This window comes from Lissotriton vulgaris, chromosome 7, assembly GCF_964263255.1.
Source record: "Lissotriton vulgaris chromosome 7, aLisVul1.2, whole genome shotgun sequence".
NCBI lineage: Eukaryota > Metazoa > Chordata > Amphibia > Caudata > Salamandridae > Lissotriton > Lissotriton vulgaris.
The window spans coordinates 162,207,963-162,228,320 of NC_141695.1; the positions used below are offsets into that span (position 1 = coordinate 162,207,963).

The 20,358-nt window shown below is 45.3% G+C and overlaps 1 protein-coding gene across 1 annotated transcript in view; it reads right to left on the minus strand.

The window, feature by feature from the left end:
* The window catches only part of SPACA6 (sperm acrosome associated 6), a 204,340-nt gene that overhangs the window by 25,623 nt on the left and 158,359 nt on the right, over window positions 1–20,358 (minus strand). Inside the window, exons 5-6 of the mRNA XM_086928567.1 lie at window positions 9,924–10,039; window positions 7,394–7,550 (exon numbers count right to left, since the gene is read on the minus strand). Coding sequence (XP_086784693.1) covers window positions 7,394–7,550; window positions 9,924–10,039 — 273 coding nt within the window. The remainder of the gene's footprint in view (window positions 1–7,393; window positions 7,551–9,923; window positions 10,040–20,358) is intronic.

The following is a 20,358-nucleotide window of genomic DNA, read 5'->3' on the forward strand; positions in this document are numbered from 1 at the left end:
GCCAAAGTATAGGGGTCGGTACTGTCGTACAGCAACATGGGTTGAGAAAGTGGTGATGCACTGTGAACCAGGGTGGAGTGGCAGTTGGTGGTACCCCAACTGGAGGTCTACCTTCGAGAACCACACAGCTCCATTTAACTCCCCGAGGATGTCATTGATGGTAGGAATGAGGTGCCATTCTTTCTTGATGGCAGCATTCGAGAGCCGCATGTCCACACACATTCTGACCTGACCACGTTGTTTGGTTTATTTGCCACTACTATCGAGCATACCCTTTTGACTTTCTCAATGACCTCTTCGCTCTCCCACTTCTCCAATTACACATCCACGTTGCACCTCATGTGGGAAGCGATGCACCAGTGTCTCAGAGCTACCAGTTGAATGGATTTGTCGACGTGAAGCTTCATCTCCTTGGTTTTGAGGCATCCTATGCCCTGAAGACTTTGCGGAATTCGTCCACGATTGTCATGATTTCGTCTTCATGAATAGCTAACGCAAAGTATTCTAGCCTCAGTGTCTCTGCCATAGCTTTGCTCAGGAACATCCCTTGACCTTCTTTGGCTACAGAGACTGTGGTGTCTGACTTTTGTTCATCGTGAGATATCATTAATGCGAAGCACACGAGAATGGGGATCGGCATCTTTTTGGCCAAACGCAAACACACAAATCTGTGCATTCTTCAGTGGGGCTCGGGCTAATATTGTGGTAGGTTTGTGTAGACATGAGTTAGATTGAGGCTCCAGTGTTGATGGTGGCCATTATGCGCAGGTCGTCGACCCTAATTTGTCATTCAGGGGCCCGATGTAGGTGGCAAATACCGGTCGGAAACGGCCGAATTCGGCCGTTTCCGACCGGTATTTGGCATCTTGAGATGTAGGGGGCCAGATTTTACAGATTCTGTCAATTTACCGATTCGGTAAATTTACAGAATCTGTAAAATACCGAATCAGTATTTTTACCGATTCGGTAATTACCAGATGTAGGTGGGATTCTTCTGAGTCCCAAAGGCCCTACAAATTCGGTATTTTAACACCCAATCCAATTGGGTGTTAAAATACCGAATTCAGGTGTGCATGCACATGTGTGCATGCACACCTAGCCATGTGACAGACAGACATGCCCTTAGGGCATGTTTGTGTGCCACATGGCGCACATGCCTATTTTTGGGGTGCCAGAGGGTGTCAAAGTGACACCCCCTGCACCCTTGCAAAATTCGGTATTTACCGATTCTGTAATTACAGAATCGGTATTGCCCATTGATTCCTATGGGCTTTAGGGGCCCGATGTAGGTGGCCGTTTCAGGCCATTTACCGACCGGTTATGGCCGATTTCGGCCGTTTCCGACCGGTAAATGGCCAATCGGTATGTAGGGGCCTAAATCCAAGGCCACATGTAGGTAAATCTACATTTACAGAATCGGTAAAATTACCGATTCGGTAAAATACCGAATCGGTAATTTTACCGATTCTGTAAATTTCATATGTAGGTGGGACTCTTCTGAGTCCCAAAGGCCTTAACGAATCGGTATTTTACCATGAAATCCAACTTCATGGTAAAATACCGATTCCGGTGTGCATGCACATGTGTGCATGCACACCTATGTCATGTGACAGGCAGACCTGCCCTTAGGGCAGGTATGCCTGCCACATGGCACCTGTGCCTGTTTTGGGGATGCCAGAGGGTGTCAAAGTGACACCCCCTGCACCCTTGTGAATTCTTTAATTACCGATTCGGTAAATACCGAATCGGTAATGCCTAATCATTCCTATGGGCTTCAAAGCCCATAGGAATGAATGGGCATTACCGATTCGGTATTTACCGAATCGGTAATTAAAGAATTGTTAAGGATTCGGTAACAAATCCAGATGTTGAGACCGACATACCATTTACCGATTTTGAAATACCGAATCGGTACAATTCGGTATTTTAAAATCGGTAAATGTTTTTTACCTACATCTGGCCCTAAGGCCCTTAGGAATCAATGGGCAATACCGATTCGGTATTTACAGATTCGGTAAATACCGAATCTTAAGGATTCGGTATTTACAGAATCTGTAATACCTACATCTCCCCCCTTCATATTTACCGACTCTTAAATACCGAATCGGTAAAATTCGGTATTTAAGAGTCGGTAAATATGACTTACCTACATCTGGCCCTTAGGGAGGTGGCGGTGATTGGGAGATTGCTTCCCTATGGCGAGGACGTACTGGATAGTCGTTGGCTTCATCATCGTCCATGTAGCCCTGGTCTTTGTGCCTCCACGGCTTTATTTGTGGGTTTGGATTTCCTGCACACTTTTGCAAAGTGATTTACCTTCCTGCAGGCTGTGCATAACATTCCCTTTGCTGGACACTCTGTCATCCTGTATTGGGGACCTCCACAGTATCTGAACTCTTGCTTTTTGCCTGGAGAACATCATGGTGGGGGAGGGTTTGGTCTGGCTCTCACCACCTGGGCTTGTTCTATCTCTATGGGACGGTGAAGCACAGCTTCCACGTGCGAGGCCCTCACCTTTGCAAGTTCTTTAGATCTCCCCATCGATAGGATGTCCTGTAGGGGATTTATGGACTCTTGGGGTATGTTTTCCTGCAGTTTTGCTGAGCAGCACCCGTTCTTGTTCGTCTTAGAAGCTGCAGGTGCTCGCAAGTTCTTGCAGATGGCAGTGAAACGCATCTAGTGATTCGTCAGACTCTTGCCGAGCTTGCCAGAACATGAAGCGCTCATTTCCACACATTATCGTTTGTGTCCTGTATAGTTTTATCGGTAAAACTGTATGTCTGTGCATATTTAGTGGCCACTTCTGAGGAATATGAGCAGTCTGTAAAATACAGTGTGCTACTACATGATCCTTTTTCTAAGGTAATTGTGACAGTGTGCTAGATGATGCCCTGCAGCTACGTGCAACACTTTACCACTCTCCTGCGGAATACATTTGTTACCCTTTGTGTGACACAAGGATTCACAATCTCTATGATTTCAGTGATGTAACATTGCTGTCAGCACCCCAGTCTGAACATTGTTCCAGCACCACTGGTGCAAAGGTGCTGAATTATGCCCCTAAGGCAGTATCAAAACATGTCAATGCAAGTATTCCCAAGCAAGTATCTGGGTGAACCGTCCAGTATTTTAGTAAGTCTTTTTTGCTTCACATAGCCATTTCAACACAGAACATGCTCAACCATAAATAATCAGGCACAATCATTCCACTTGTGTACGATATTTACACTGTCATTGAGAAATATGGATGTAGCCGAATTGCCAGAGTTTCCGACTTTGGATCTAGTGAACCAGGTTTAAGTCCCAGCATTGGCTCTGGGAAAATCGCTAATAATTCACAACATTTTGAAAGCATGTCTAATATTTAACAAAATATTTGCCCCGTCTCATGTCTTTTAAAGTTAGGTGCGTTGCGAAAGTCTGAATTCCTAAAAATTGGATCATTGTTCTAAAAACTTTAGAAAGCACTGCTTTACCTGTGAGTGGCCATATAAGGTGCTTGACTTACTCTAAGGCTGAGCTTGAGTACATTTACAGTTTTGTCACACTGTGCTATAGTGACTTTTGTTGTGTAGTTTGTGAATAGCAATGGCCTCACTCTTGCCTGGGTAGCGGTTTGTAGAAGCACTCGATTTTCAGGCCAATCACCCTTGCAACAGCAGGTTGCATTGAGATTGCCAGAGGATGACTTTGGGACTTACCCTGGGTTTGCGGTATGGCATGGAAGTAAGTCTTTATTTCATGAGAGGCTGTGGATGTGGTTCTACAGTTGATATTGTATCATCATTCTATTTAGACACGCCCACCTCTTGTATCATCATTTTATGTAATTATGGCTGCCCTTATTGTCAACACCACCGTACTGGTAGCACATTGTTTTACTTTATGAACACTGCCTCTGGTCTCACACCATTTTAAGATGGCCGCCAACTGGATTATGTGGCACCTTAAAGTTCTATTGCAATTGTTTGGTATTTTGTTCTGTTCTAAGATTCTTTGAAGTGTTTGCTGCTCAGAAGTGGTGGATACAAGTTGTATGCATAATGCTAGCCTACTTGTCTTCAATAAAATCCTGCATTCAGGCACTATTATTCCAATGTTCTGTATTTGCCACCTCCCGGTGTTTTGTTGTTCTGTTATCATGCATGAGGAAACTTTATTGCGCTCTATATAGTGGTCAAGCATCGATCATGATTTACGTTGCATTTCAGAAACGTGTAACACGCATACCTTTGCCCCACCACGCATAGATGGCACTTCTTTTTTGCTCTTTTTTAATGTTCACCAATTTTCCACTGGTGAATCACATTTCAGTCAATATTTAAACCCTTAACAGTTGGAAGCAGGCAATTCTGATTGGATTCACTCCCTAACATTCGACGTGTGAAATATCATAATTCACAGGTTAGAATTAGCAATGGTTTAGCAAGTCACACTGTAGAACATACTATTTTAAGTTTATTAGTGTAGGAGTGATGCCAAATTATGCATTTGTTATATATTTCTCCTGTGCACATTACGGAGTGCGGAATCGGACTCTTTTATCTTTACAAGATGGCGCCCTTTATAGGACAGATTTAAAATGGATAGCATGTACGGTCCATGTGATTCCATGATTACGCAAATGCATGAGGCCTACTTCACATTGATGAATATTGTATGATCACATTACAGGTCCTGTGGGGCAAGCTACATCAGATTTCACTTTGTCGCACATTATGATGGTCTTTAGATCGCACATAAGTGCATGGGATGAACTCTGTAGTTGGCGTCTTTATGAACATCGTGCAATCATGTTTCTAGATCCGGTGATGTGGGGGTCTATATCGTATTGTGAGGTGCAACCTTCATGTATGTATATATGTATTGTGTTATAGGCCCTCATCTGGGACCACCTTTGTGGGATTTCCCTATTTAAGTACGAGGCTGATGACTAGTAGAGTAGGCAGCACTGCAGGGTGTACTGCATGCTCTTATTCTAAATACAGCAGTGGTTTTAGTGTGCTTAATTGCTTAAGGCTTTACAGAGCTGCCTAGTGGTGGTGGCTGAGTGATGATTACTTGATAGTGTGTCAAAAGAATATGGCATTGTTTGTGTCGAGTTATCTTGGAAGTGACCCGTTGTCATATACATGACCTTTGCTGCTGTTTGAGAATGTTGTTTGTTGCATCTCATGTGTTCTGTCTTGCAGCATACATTTGATGTGGAGGCATAGATGTGATGTGTTGTCTTGAGTCCTCAGGTAGTGTACTCAGTGTTCTGGCCTTCCAGTTGTGTTCAGTTCTTTTGGAGAGCTACACACTGTCCTCAGTGAAGCATTTAATACTGTGTTGAGAGGGTGGTGGTGGTGGTGTGGCTGTTCTGATAGTTGTGATGTAAGTGATGCAGGTTTGTTCAGAGCTCACTAAACTACAGGACTCAATCTGCACCAGCTTCAGTCCAAAAATGGGTTCAAAATGTTTCTGAAAACTAACAGGTGATCACAGAGCTAAGACCTGTCCATGCAGGTCATCCATCCTCTTTGCCAGCTGTTGGAGAGTTTTAATCATGACCAGTGAGTGTGGCTTTAGGGGCACGTAACGACACCAGGCCTTCATCCATCATGTTCCTCGTGGTCTGGGGTTAAGTGTGGCAGTGCCACACTGTAATCTGCATGAATCAGCACAGTGTGATTGACATTTTTGGCAGGGATGTCCATTCACCACAATGCCAGGGGAAGTGGACGTGACATTGCATGCCATTTGACCACCAGTGAACACAGAGGGTTATCCCTTGTCCCATCCTCGTCTCAGCCTCAAATATCATGGAACACTTCATATATGCTGCTGAGGGCTAGCTGAAGCACAAGGGTCCACAATGACTAAGGCTTTGCAGCATTGCAAAGCAGTGCAGGCAACACACAGCAGTGCATGCCATTTAGTATCCAGCACAAAAGATATTTGGTGCTAGAAAGTTAAACTTTTCACACAGCAAAAACGACTTTGTACCACTCAACATTGCATAAGGGGGCTGTTACAGTGGCAAAATAATACGAATACCCATAGGTTTTGACACTAAGCCCAATCTACATGAGGTTCAGTGAATTCTGAACCTGGGTCATAAAGGTCGTGGTTCTGTTACGATTTTGGTAACAGCGAACCGTAAACAGTGAGTTCAGCAAGTATGAGTGTTTTCATCATGTTACACCGATGGATTCACTGTGTATTTGAAGATTTCGTTCTGAACCCTTGGGTTCCATTTTGTGCATGGCAGCCATCTTGCGGTTGCCCTCACATAGGCCGATGACTTTAGCTGACTTTTGAATGACCTGAGTGAACTGACCCTGTTGCCTGAAGCTGACCTTGTTAGACCAGTTTCTTGCCCAGTAGCTGTTCAAGATTAAGGATCAGAGCACAGGAGATTGTAAAGTTTGGTATGCACATACACACCCCTTATCCTACCTCTCATCTGTTTCTGTTCCTTCTTTTTATGACCTGTTTACGATATGGGTTGTGGTCTTTTATTATGGGTTTGTCCAGCTTGTGTAAGAAGGAATGTTGGGTTTTTTGCATGCTTGCAAAAGCTAGGACTGCCCCTTACTTTTGTGCTGAGTTTTGTAACCCTAAAACATATAAAAGGCCTCTGTTCTCTGTATTCCTCAGACTGCCTCATTCAGTTGCTAAGGCAGCTGGGTAAGGTAGCCTCACTTATTGAAAGTTTAATAAAGATGTCTTTTCATATTTCAGCTTCTGTGCCAAGTTCTTTATTGATATTAGTAAGACCCCTGAGGATGAAGATTTTTCAGTTCCTCATACTAAAATAACCAGGCCAAGCTTTGCATAAAAAATATAGGGGTATATTAGCAAGAACCTGGTTAAAATTATCGCCGTTTTAGCTGCAGGAAGCTGACGCTAAAAGGGCGATAATGAGCTTACTAATATGCGCTATAGAATTCCAATAGAAGCCCAGGTTAGATGTCCTGCACATCTAACCTGGGCTTCTATTGGAATTCTATAGTGCATATTATCAAGCACATTATCGCCGTTTTAGCAGCAGTTTTCTGCTGCTAAAGCAGCGATAATTTTATCGCCTGTCTTGATAATGTAGAATATAATAGAAAGTAAGGATGTGGTGAGTACCCTGTTAGCCCTAATTGAACACCATAATTTAGGGCTTACAATAAAAGGTGAACAAGGACATTCATGCCATAATTTCATTATCCAGCATGACCTCACAAGGTAGGTCGCGCCATAGCCTTGGCCGAGTCAGGCCAGTTTGGCTGTCACCTGGGCCTTACCATTTAAAAAGAAGAACATTCGCGCAATGATGATGTTATCCAGTGTGACTTCACAGCGGTAGGGCTGACCCTAGCCTGGGCGAGTCAGGCCTGATTGGAAGTCACCTGGGGCTTACCATTTAAATAGAAGAACATTCGCGCAATGATGTCGTCATCCAGTATGATTTCACAGAGGTAGGTCCCATCATGGTAGTCTCGGACAGGCTTGATCAACAAAAGTGGATCATCCCCGGTGTGGATATCCTTAAAATAGAATATGTCTTGAGTCCTTGTCTAGAAAGAGAAGGGAATTTAGAATGCCTCAGTGCAGGGCCTCTAAACAGCTGGGAGTGAAACAGCTGACGTCAGCCAGTAACAGAATGGAATTGGGACGATTACATGCATCAGAATGAGCACTACCCACTCATGTCTATGAACTCCTTCTCAAGATTAAGAGCCCTCTCCTTCAATCCTACAAGCTCCTCCTCTTCCTGTTCATGAGCTCCTCCTCTTCCTGTTTATTTGCCCCTCCTCAATATGTTTATGAGCTCCTCCCCTTCATGTTCATGACTCCCTTCTTTTTCTGTTTAAGAGCCCCTACTCTTTCTGTTTAGCTCCTCCTCTTCATGTTTATGAGCCTCTCCTCCTCTTCCTGTTTATCAGCCCCTCTCCTCCGTGTTTGAGCCCCTCCTCTTCCTGTACATCATGTTTATGAGCCCCTACTCTTCCTGCTTATGAGCTTGTCCCTTTCCTGTTTATGAGCTCCTCCCCTTCATGTTTATAAGCCCCGCCTCTTCCTGTTTATGAGCCCCTCCCTTTCATGTTGTCAACTCTCTGCTCCAAGTTATCAGCTGATTGCCAGTCAACTCTCTGCTCTAGGTTATCAGCTGATTGCCAGGATGTGGTTGTAAGGATGGCTTTCAGTTCGGTCAGCTGAATTTTATGCCAGGCTCTACTAGAGATTTGTTGTGCTACATCTCTGTGCAAAGAAGTTTTCCGAATCTTTAGCTGACAATTAACTGCCCTCAGCCGAAATGGCCCTTTTTGGGATTTGTCATAATAGAGGATGGCTTAAGGAAGATGAGGAAACCTTTATTGTTATTTCTTGCACAGTTGCACGATCACTAATCCTAAAAAATTGGAAATCTAAAGAAGTCCCATCACACCTGAAATGGCTCAATAAAATGAGAAGGGCACGAAATTTTGAGGAAGCATATTCAAGCAAGAGTAGGGGCTATTAGGAGATTTGAAAGGAACTGGCACTATTTGGAGAATTTGGAGGAAGCAAAGGGGTGTCAATTGAGAACTTCAACCAGGAGTATTAAATAGTCTTGAGGCTGCGGCAAGCTGAATATAATGGGTGGGTATGCACTAGCACTTTGGGGTATTAAGCACTTTAGGGGTCTTTAGCATATGCACTTTAGGACTGCTAAATTAGTATATGTACTGTATTACATTTGCAGTTTTAAATAGTAGAGGTTTAGTTTAATTCGACGGTCTGTACTGATTTGTATTGCATTAGCACTCTAGAAATTGAAAATGAATAAAAGATCTTTGCACATGCACTTTAGAATCGAAAAGTAAAATATGGATTCTGCATATATGTTTGGTATGTAAATTAACAGTTATATTGATTGCCCTTGGTTTTAAAGGGAGGCTGTTTTTTACTCATCCTGCAACTTGCTTCTATTGGATCGACTGTATTGTACTGTATTATACTTGCACTTGAGAAAGGGAAAAATGAATTAACTGTCTGTATACTTGCACTTTAGATTGGTAAAGCAAAATATGGACTTTGCACTTTTTTTTTCTTTCTATGAAGTAATAGTTACATTGATTGATTGATCGCTTGACTGTTTGTAGTTTTTAGAAGAAGCTGTATTTTTCTTGTAATTTCTTCTCCATTTTTGTAAAGATTGGTTTTTATCCGTCCTGTACCTGGTTTCTGTTCCGCTCAATAAAACAATTTATAAAAAAAAAAATGAACTGCCCAGTGGTCGGACCAGGTAGGAGGAAGAGATGGTAAAATATTAATGGATGGATGATTTGAAAAAATCCCATCTAGCATATGTCCAGACCTGTGCGTCGGACCTCTAGAAATTGAGGACAGTCCGAGCGCATTCATAATGTCAATCAGCTTTGTGGAGTCCGAGTCAGTCTCATTTTCCAAATGAAGGTTAAAATCACCTAGCACAGAGAAGTTGAAATTGAGATTAGATAATTTGAGAATTGTGCTAAACTTATCTACAAAGCCGCATCTAGGTCCCGGTAGATGGTAAATTAGCAGGCCCTTAAAGGGTTGCATGTTGCTCCGAGAATGCTAGAGTCTCAAAACCAGGGTATGTTGACTGCTCAAAGGTAGCTTTAAAATTGTTTCGATAAAAAAGAGTGCCTCCCCTTCATGTTTATGAGCCCCTCCCCTTCCTGTTTATGAGCCGTCCCCCTTCATGTTTAAGAGCTCCTGCCCCACATATTTGTTTGCCCTTTCCTTCATGTTTCAGATCCCTTCTCGTTGCTGTCTATGAGTCCCTCCCGCCAGAGGGCAGAGCTGTGCCCACACAGCTCTCACCTTTCCCATGCTCATGAACGAGCACCTCTTCTAGTCCAGGTTCCTTCTCTCAATTATAGTAACCATTTTCTGTCTACTCCACAGTAGAACATACTTACACTCTTTGCAAATTTCCATGCATACACAAACTCCTCTCCTTCTTCAAATTCAATCTGGTAGTGGAGTAGACATCTGAAGTTCACTTTTTCATATTCGCCAATATTGTAATCACGTACTTAAAAAATAGAAAACAATGCAGAAATTAAAGGAAAGCCAGAATGGCGGCAATGGCGAGGCAGGACAAAATGTTCTATTAGTATGATGAAAAGATGCACCACTCTATTCAACCACAGTATAATGAAACTGTGAAAAATGAAATGTTATCAATTGGATTATGAGAATTGAAACTTCTTTAGTAGAATTGTTTTGTGAGGATTGAACAATTGTGAGTACAAGTTAAGTCAAAACCACTTTATCCGATTAATTAAAATCATAAAAGTAAACGTAAAAAACACATATCATAAAGTACATTAGAGTGAAACAAGAATATTAAAGAGCAAAAAAATATCTCAGGTAAAACAATTTAATGATTAATTGAGAATCCAATAAAATTCATATTTCGATCATTGCTGGGCATCTTAATTTCCTAATCCGTACAGCAGCTACAAGAAAATTTGCGATATTAAAAATATTCCAGGGGTTATCCAATAATTGCAGGTACAATAAGGCTGGTTTGACCTGTAAAAACCCCTTGCCTCTCAGAAGTGGAATTACGAACTTCTTTCTGATGTCGGTATAAAAATCAAAAAATAATGTAAAGTGCGTAGTGCCCTGAATTGAGCTGCAATCACAATTACAAAGTGCTGCATCCTCTGGTTTGCCCCAACCTTGAAAATCCCCCAATAAAAATGAATCAGATGAAACGAAATCTAATCAGTAACCAGCTGTAGAAGGGCTTTGTAACTATCCTTAGGTAGGGCTCTATAGATGGTGATGTATTTAATAAAAAATGGGCCCTAACCAGAGGTTTTTTAATTCCTCACCCTCCCGTTCCTGCTCCCTAAAACTCAGGAAGTGTTCTTTAACCCACTTGATATCAGCTTTCACAATTCCTTCCGGGGCTTGAAAAATTTCTGGGCTCCCAAGTTTCATGAACATTGCCTTAATATAAGAAATCCACTTTATATCATTAGCTCTTTCTAGGATGACACAATCTTTTAAGATCTGGTGATTTAACGTAAGTTCAGGGTTCAACCACGTTTTTATCCATCAAATTAGGGGTGCCATGTTCACCAAATCAGACACAAATCCCATCCCCAACTCCTGATGGGAAGCAAAAGTTAGAGTCGATTGGGGGATGGACAAGAGTGCAGGGCTTTCCTCCTAATCGTCGTGCGAAACTGAGTAGGGCTGATGAAGATCTTCCTCCAGCATTTTTTTTGCTATAAGCTGGGGAGCCCAGGAACATCTATCCTCGAACAGGACCCCCAGATATGTAAAAACCTTCACCCTTGTGACCTCTGCCCCAATACAATAAAAAGTTCTGACTTTATTCTTGCGTAATCCCATAGTCAGAACATGCGATTTAGCAATGTTAACTACCAGATCCAGAGAGTTCATAAACTCCCCAAAGGAGTTCAGTAGTCTCTGAAGACCTAACGGAGTGCGGGCTAGTAGGACAGCATCGTCCGCGTATAGGAGAACTGCAATGGTGCTATTTCCTACACGCGGAACGTCCAGGCTAGCGTTATCCAAGGTTTTATCTATGGAATTTATATATAGTGTAAAAAATAAAGGGGCCAGAATGCACCGTTGAGGAACCCCTCTACCAGATTTAAAGTGTCTTGTGCAATTGCCCTCCTGGGTCACCCTAACGGACGCAAACAGGTCCCGGTGCAAATCTGCTAAAAAATATACCAAATAGGGGTCAATACCTAAGTCAAGCAAAATGGACCATAGCCTCGATCTGTTCACCAGATCAAAGGCTGTAGATAGATGTTATGTTATGTTATGTTAATAACACTTCTATAGTGCACAGCTGTCCAGCCAAGGGTCGTCAGGGCGCTTCAGAGAGAATACCCAAACACAACACAGCAGTACCAGGGCAGAAGCGCACAAATCAGAGTGCTAAGATGAATGAGGGAAAAGATGCGTTTTAATAGCCCTCCTGAACTTCAGAAGCTCATCTATTTCACGAATGTGGAACGGAAGGGAGTTCCACAGTTTTGCAGCCAAAACCCGGAAGGATCGACCTCCAGCCCTGCACAGCCTGAACCGTGGGACCACAGCCAAGTTTTGACCCAAGGATCTCAAGGAACGCGAGGGCACGTAAGGCACCAGAAGATTATCAAGAATCTCGGGGGAGGCCAACTTGAGGATCTTGAAGGAAAGGCACAGGGTCTTGAAATGGATCCTCTGTGCCATAGGCAGCCAGTGCAAGGAACGGATGGCACTTTCCGCAGAGCAGGACCTCGGTAAACCTACCAGGGCTCTGGCTGCGGCGTTCTGGATATGCTGCATCCGGGCGATTTCAGCCTGGTTGGCCCCCAGGAGGAGCAAACTGGCGTAGTCAAGCCGAGATAGTATGGATGCCTGTATGACCAACTGCCTGGTAGAAGCATCAAAGAACCTCAAAATAGGTCTAAACCCTCGTAGGATGCCAAAGCAGCTGGCCGCCACTTTTTTGGTGTGGCCACAAAAACTGAGGGCAGGATCTAACCAGACCCCCAAGTTCTTTACCTCTGAGACTGGAATAGGAGTTACACCCAGCTCAGGGGGCCACCACATGTCACCCCACAGATCCGTCCGCTTGCCCACAATCATGACCTCAGTTTTTTAGCATTGAGCTGGAGACAGTTGGCATTCATCCAGCTAGCTACTGCCAAGAGTCCATCCCGGAATCCGGGGGCGTCAAGGTCGGAGTCCCCAATCAGGGCGACCACCAGCTGCGTGTCGTCAGCATAGGAGACCATAGTCATATCCCAATGCTTGACGACAGCCGCCAGTGGCCTCACATACAGGTTGAATAATGCGGGGCTCAACGACGAGCCCTGACGCACACCCAGCTCCAGTGGATAGGCCTTGGACTCAAATGTAAATGTAAATGTATAGGCATTTATATAGCGCACTGCTACCCGTAGGCGTCCTGGCGCTTTGACCGCTGCGAAACCCTTCCTGGCTTCCCTGAGAGATGGTCCCTTAATGGGTATCTCCAGGGTGAGACCAGGCATCCCCGGCGGTCTGGTGGGGCCGTTAGTGAAGATGAGGCAAGCTAATGCCCAGAGTTGCCGAGTGTGATCGCTGATCAGAGCGGGCACCGAGGCGAGAGAATTATCGAGTCCGCTGACCCTGGTCCAGAAACCTGCCGCGCCGGGAATCGAACCCTGGTCCCGGGCCGTCCTCTGCTCTCGGGTCTGCCGCCTCTAACCAGTGAGCCACACTACTTCACTGTCACCAGTCAAAAGGCGGGGTAGCAACCTTGAAGGTCCAATCAGCAAGGAAGGAATGAAACCAGTCGAGTGCGGTGCCCGTAACACCCACCTCTCGAAGACGTTGCAGTAGGATCCTGTGCGAGACCGTATCAAGGCGGCACTGAGATCGAGTAGTACCAGTGCCGCAGTCTGACCAGAGTCGAGCACAGAACGAAGATGTTCCGTCATAGAGAGCAAGGCTGTCTCAGTGCTGTGGCCAGCACGGAAACCATTCTGGGAAGAATCCAGAATACATGCCCTCGCAAGATGTTCAGACAACACCCCATTCTCATGGGCCTCAGCAATTTTAGTGGCCATGGGAAGGAGAGAAATCGGGCGATAGCTCTCGAGTTTAAGGGGGTCCAGTGTAGCCTTTTTCAATATGGGTGTCACAACAGCCTGTTTCCATTTAATTGGAACAGCACCCAAGGCGAGAGAGAGATTGATAAGGTGGTGCACTGGAGGGAGACAAACAGCAGCAGAGTCTCTGAACTTAGCTGGCCTCAAGGGATCCGCTGGCGAGCCCGATTTAATCTTAGCGGCCAGCTTGTGAAATGTCTCCATTTACAAACTGGGGAGTGAGGCTAAGGCCTCACATATGGCCGGTGTAGGGCTAGTAGGCTCAGCTACCGGCTCAGTAATGGGAAAGGCGCGATAAATGGCTTGGACCTTTTCAATGAAAAAAGCAGCCAGATTTTCGCAGTGATCCACTAAACAGATTTCCGCCGCAGAAGCTCTTTTGGCCGTCAGGTCCTTAAGGACATTAAAAATCTACTTGGACGGATTGAGGCTATTTCTAAATTCCTGGGAATAATAGGCTGCACGGGCTCTGCACCCAGCTCTATGATATATTTTCATTTTAGAGAAATACAGAGTTTTTTTCCCAGCCTCATAGGATTTCCGCCAATCCCTTTTTGCCTGTTTACAAGCTTTTTTTAACGGCACCAGGGAACTGTCGTACCATGGGCTGGGTTCTCTGGAACGACATTTAGTCCAGACAGCGGGGATCAATGCATCCAAGGCCCGAGAAACCCAATCACAGAATAGGTCATACCCAGATTCTACATTGAGAAAAGGGCCTAGTGGGTTGACCTCCAGGAGATGATGAAAGTCCTCCAGTTTGAGTTTCTTCCAGTGGTGTTTAAGCACTACTCTATCCAGGGGCTTAAATTGATGCTCTTTGATCAAAAGAAGAATTTTCACTAAAAAATGATCGGCCCAAGCAACAGGACTGGGCCTAGCCACCTTGGCCCCAGTTAAATTCGTAAAAAAAAGATCAAGGATATGGCCCCCCACATGAGTGGGGAAGGTAACCAGTTGATTAAGCTGAAGGGCCTCCAAATCAGCCAGAGTGCTACTAATAGCAGAAATATAACCGCAATCAAAATGAAGGTTGAGGTCTCCAAGAATGCAAAAGTTTGCGCAGCCCATTGCCAAAGAGCTCACACATTCCGGGAGAGCTTTCCTAAAAGCAGTGTCACAACCGGGGAGGGCGATAAATTAAGAGGCCGGACAAAGTAAAATGATGGCTGATAGAAATTCTGAAAAACACGCTTTCACACCCTACCAAATCCACTACTGATGGAGGGTCCCGTTCTACCATCTAACATCACCAGAAAGGAGAGTTCTAACAGCCTTGGTAACATGAAGGCCTGATGTAGGCCCTGCGTGATAGAAATCTGAAAACATGCTAAAACAACTAGCTTTCTCCATTAGTAAATAAAGGCCCCAGGGCCCACTATGCTTAAGGCTTAAAAACACACGTTTCTGTGCATTGAACTGAACAAGGTAAAATTAGGCCTTCAAAGATTAGTTAGCTCCACTGTCATCTCCCAGACCAACACTCACACCCACACGCACCCTGGTACACGTGGTATAGCTTCCTGAAAACATTGCTAAAAGTATTATTTTTTGAAACATAGCTTGCTCAAGTACAAACAGCAACCTTTGGCAATACTCTGCTCCTATCATAAGGTCTAGCACGTGCCGATATGAAGAAATGTACGTGACCAACTGTCTCTGTTTAGAAATGTACGTGACCAACTGTCACAGTTTAGAAATGTACGTGACAACCTGTCCCTTTTAGAAAAACAAAATGTTCACTGTTCAGAAGTGTCCAAAGCAAAATGTTCTGTACAGATGTCCTTCCGGTGTCCTGGAACACTTATGGTCAAACCGCCTGCACAGAATAAGCCGTAGGCTAGTGTCACCAGAGAACCTTAGTTCCTCAATTTGAGGTATAACAAGACCCAACCGTCAAATCTGAAGTCAGAACTTTCCTGCGGATGCTTGGCATGAGCGTGGTCTGTTCTCTCGGCTAGCCGAAGACTATCTGACTTGGGACGCCGATGCCTCACTCAGGTTGTGGATCTCCCAGGGCAGATAGCCCATCTCTCTCTCTCTCTCTAGATCTCTGACCCTTCAACTATCTCTCTTCATGGATATATTCCTGTATGGTAGGCTCTTTTAACATAGGTGACTGGTCTCACTCCCAGCTATTACCAGACACTGAATTAATAGCAAAATGTTCTATTTTAGCTAATTCTACTTGCTCCTTCTTTGCCCTGCCCTCATAATTCAGGGCTCTGATAGAAATGTGCAATCTATGACAATGGACCTGTTTTAGATGGTTGGCCCATAGACAGTTGGGTTCTATATTCTTGTACTCAGTAGTGTAGGATCTTAGATCATCTGTGTTAGTGTTCTTTTTAAATACATTTCATTCCAGTATTACTTTGAGATATTTTGAGCATTAGTCATCCAGCATTCATACAAGACAGGGCGAAGTCTGGGTCATATTTAGAAAATTACATTGTTGCTTGAATTGATTTGCATTTAGTTCTCTGTTTGTTAATTGAAAATAAAGTGCCACTCCAATTTGAACGTCTGGTATCTTACATTTGTATTCCTTCTCTCACTCAGTGAAATGCTGTGTTGGTGATGTGCGAATTTTAGCCACACCTAAAAGTGGTGACCACTGACCGAAAGGGTCAAGATTTTCCCTTTCACACGTGGAACCCACTGCAAAGTAAAATCCGCAACGCCTTTGCCCGTCACAATCTTGAATTCCCTGACTTCTCCCCAGAGGGAAAATACAGGGGACCTGACGAAATAGATTTAAGATTCTTACTCTAACGCATTGTCTGTACTGAAGTAGGAGAAGAGCTCATCAGAGACCTGCCTCCTCACGACTATAGCCCTGCATAAACTTCACAGTCCACAGACCCCAGCCCTCACAACAACTAGGTGAAACACACCCAGGCAGGGTTGCTCAGTCTCTCATACATGCATCAGACGGTATCCCACACAGGTTTGCAGCGACCATATAGGCACTAAACAACCTCATGAATAGGATACAGAATCCCACCGTGTATAAGACACCTTACGGCTATCATATATATTTTATTGTGCACCTTGCAAATTTGGGAGGACCAGCAATCCTGTCAGGATTCTTCCCCATACACCCACTCCAGTCTCAGATAGCAGACGCCTGCTTTGGCGGCCAACTCCAGTTCCCTGGCTGCACCCCCACACAAAATAGGGAGTTGCAAAAGGAGGTTTATGACCACGCCCTAGCAGGGGTAGCAGAAGAACTCGTGCCTGATCTCTAGAGAAGCGTGGCCAATACCCCGCATTAAAGCCCCTGCCTTGCGGGCCCACAAATATCTTGTCATGGCAACACCACTCCAACATGTCCTGAAAACGTTCAGTGCCCAAGAAAAACGCATACTCAAACACTGTAGGGAGCTTCACAAATTAACAAGGAATATGGATTATCCGTGGCCCTCCGAAGGTTCCTTTGACGTAAATACTCTCGAGCACGCCACCACGTTCCTAAACACCAAATATTCTGGAGCCAAATTACAAAAAAGGAAAGAAACCTTAGCTCTCTGGCGTATTTTTAAAGAAAACACGCAAGAGCATCCTGCCACCCTGCCCACTGCACCTTCTGCGCCCCCACCATATCAGGCCAATGGCATGTACCCTGCCATAGGATCTGCAAAGAACAAAGAACTAGATCTACAGACCACACCAATGACTTACCAACTGTCGGATACGGTCAACTCCCAAGTGACCTTTTTGCCACACTCGAATGTCCTCAACCCGGTGGTGAAGGTAGTAATGCCTCATCGCCGCCACCCGGCACCAGCAGTGGCCAACTGACACCCGTCACAGTGCCGGCCACCGTACCCCCCACAATGCCAGCCCCAGCCAGCCCCCTACATGTAACTCATGTCACCGGTGGCAGCCCAACACTGCCTGCCACAGTGCCCGGATTGCCAGGACAAATAAATGCGCAGTTTTCACTACAACTGAATCCCACCTCCATCGTAGTCCCACCTGGTGAGGAAGACGAGGACAATGCAGACAACGTGTCCATAGCATCATCAAATAGCTTCCACACGTCATCTCACCACTCATGTCGCCATGCGCTCCCGCGCTACCCTGATCTCAACAGCCTATGTGATACCAATGCTCCACAGTACCAGGAGCAGGAGGCAGCCCCCCGCGACCGCATGCCATTTTGCGACACAAACACAGGCGAACCACTAATGACATTTTCCACAGTTCTCCAACAAAATAAGGATAGAGAACTACAAGGCCCACAGGCCTTGGTCCGTTATGACGCATGGAGACCAGCCACAGACCTCAATAAAAGCTCAGAGTGCAGTCCCAAAGGGGATGCCAGAGCAGACCTGTCCCCCAGCGAGCATGAAGATATAGCTCAATTACTCCGACGTGCCTCATTTAAACTAGAAGAAATAAGCGACAGATTCTCTGAGACTCTCAAGATTACACACCCTAACACACCACATACTCAGCAACAAAAGAACACCTCACAGCAGCCCACGGCACAATCACACATCTTTGAATATACTGAAGGGAATGGGGACCTAAACCAGAGTCAACAGCAGACAACACACTTCCCATCCTCACCTTCACCAAGGGCGGATCCCTCTCCGGACATAGGAGACTATGAAAGACTACCTGACGTACAGTATAATGGGTCCCCCTCCCAGAGTCACCAGACTACTGCGCCTGACCAGACACGCACGCCTACAGGGCGAACACAGGTCCATTTCACACCTCCGGACGTACCATCTCGGCACCATGCGTCTGTAGCGGATCCGTTTGCCCTACCATCCACCACAGCTATGATAGGCTCCCCCAGCCAGTCACACGTCTCAACATTGACAAAACAATTAACAAACCCATTCCTTGATAATCAGGAATTACCAACAGGGGGTCCAGAGAAGAAAAAGAAGAAAAGGACAACAGAGGTAGAAAGACTAACTGTACTAGGAACGCACGGACGACCAGAGGACATCGTATACAATGCCCCTTCCAATGACGCTCCCATCAAATACAAAGTCACTGGCACTGCCTCCATGCGAAACACTCGATCTAGAACAGGCAATGGCGTGTTCTTCAGCAGGCCATGTGCCCTGCAAGACAATGACCTAACTCCCAACCAAATAGTGGAAATAAGAGAGAATTCAGATTTCGCTGTTATCCCCTTCACAGACAATCTGGCCGGATGGATGGAATCCTTGGCCCCGCAGATGATCCCCTGGCCAAGGGAAGGGTCTTTCGAACCACAGCATATGGCCACAGCTGTAGAATGTATCCTGGAGGGTGTAGGGGATGAAGACTGGGATTACGACTATATGCGAGCCAGTCTCGAAATTTGGCAGAAATATGCCATAAGATATGACACCACAAGACCAAAGTATCCAGGTGTAGGGATTAGCCGCCAGATGCCGCTAATATACAAAACACCAGGGGCCCCCGCCATATATAATTGCTGGTCTTATGCAGAGAAGGAAGCCATTAAAAAGAACCTTCCACCCCTCACAGAGGGTGCCAGCAAATGGATAGTGGCCCTAGAGAAGAACACCACAGGCACCAAACCAGGGATTGGAGACATGAAAAGTTTGCTTATATCCATCATGGGAGGGGAAGCAGAAGAAATTTTCACAAGTATCAGTAGAGGATTAATAACAATGAACGAGACAAAATATGATGGGGAACCATTTGATAAAATAAGGGCGGCAGTCTGGACTAAGTTGAGATTAAAATACCCTGATGTTCCCGACATCGGGTCTCTCATGTCTCTGACTATGCAAACAAACGAGGACCCCATTAATTTCATTTCTAGAATGAAAGAAAAATGGCATCAGGAGCTAGGTGACTCCTGGAATACAACTGGAGGAAACAGCAGGCTCTTTTACCACATGGTTAAGAGGGGATTGCCAGACGACGTGCAGGAGAAATTAGATGGGGTGGTAGCCATGGAAGCAAAACCATGGCCTGAGATACAGGACCACATCATACATTTCTGCAAAAAGAAAATAGAACAGGAAAAAAGTAGACAATTAGCCATTGAAAATGCAGCCGCAAAGCTAGTACAGCAGAAGCTTAATAGGAAAAAGGATACAGTGGACAATCTCATGCTGGCGGCACCAGTCAGCCAAATGACAGCTGTCACCACCTTTCCACAGGACGCTCGAAATGTGCTCGCCACCAATAGCCAGTCCACTCCGCAGCAAGTGCAGCAGCCTGCCGTACAATATGCGCAGGCACAGCCGCCACAAACACAACCAGCCAAACAGTACGTACAGACTTCACCACAGCCAGCCATACAGTATGTGCAGACTCCACCACAACAGACAGTACAGTATGTGCAAGCCCAGCAGCAGCCCACAGTGCAGTACATCCAACAACAGCCCCCGGTGCAGTATCTGGCACCACAACCGGCCTACAGTAATGACCAACATCAGTATTACAACAACAATAGAAATACCGGGATGCAGGGAAGGGGCAATGGACAGCAAAGGGCCCAACAACAGTCAGGCCAACGTACATGCTTCTATTGTCACAAAGTGGGACACCTGCAAAGAGAGTGTCGCTCTAGGATTAGAGACCAAGGCCAACAAGTTATGGGTCCCGCCCAGCAAGCACCCCTGCAGTTACAACCACAACAACATATGTATGCACAGGCACCCCAGATGGTGTATGCTTATGCCCAACAAGCACCACAGCAGAATATGCAACTAGCACAGCTCCAGACACCCGTAATGAC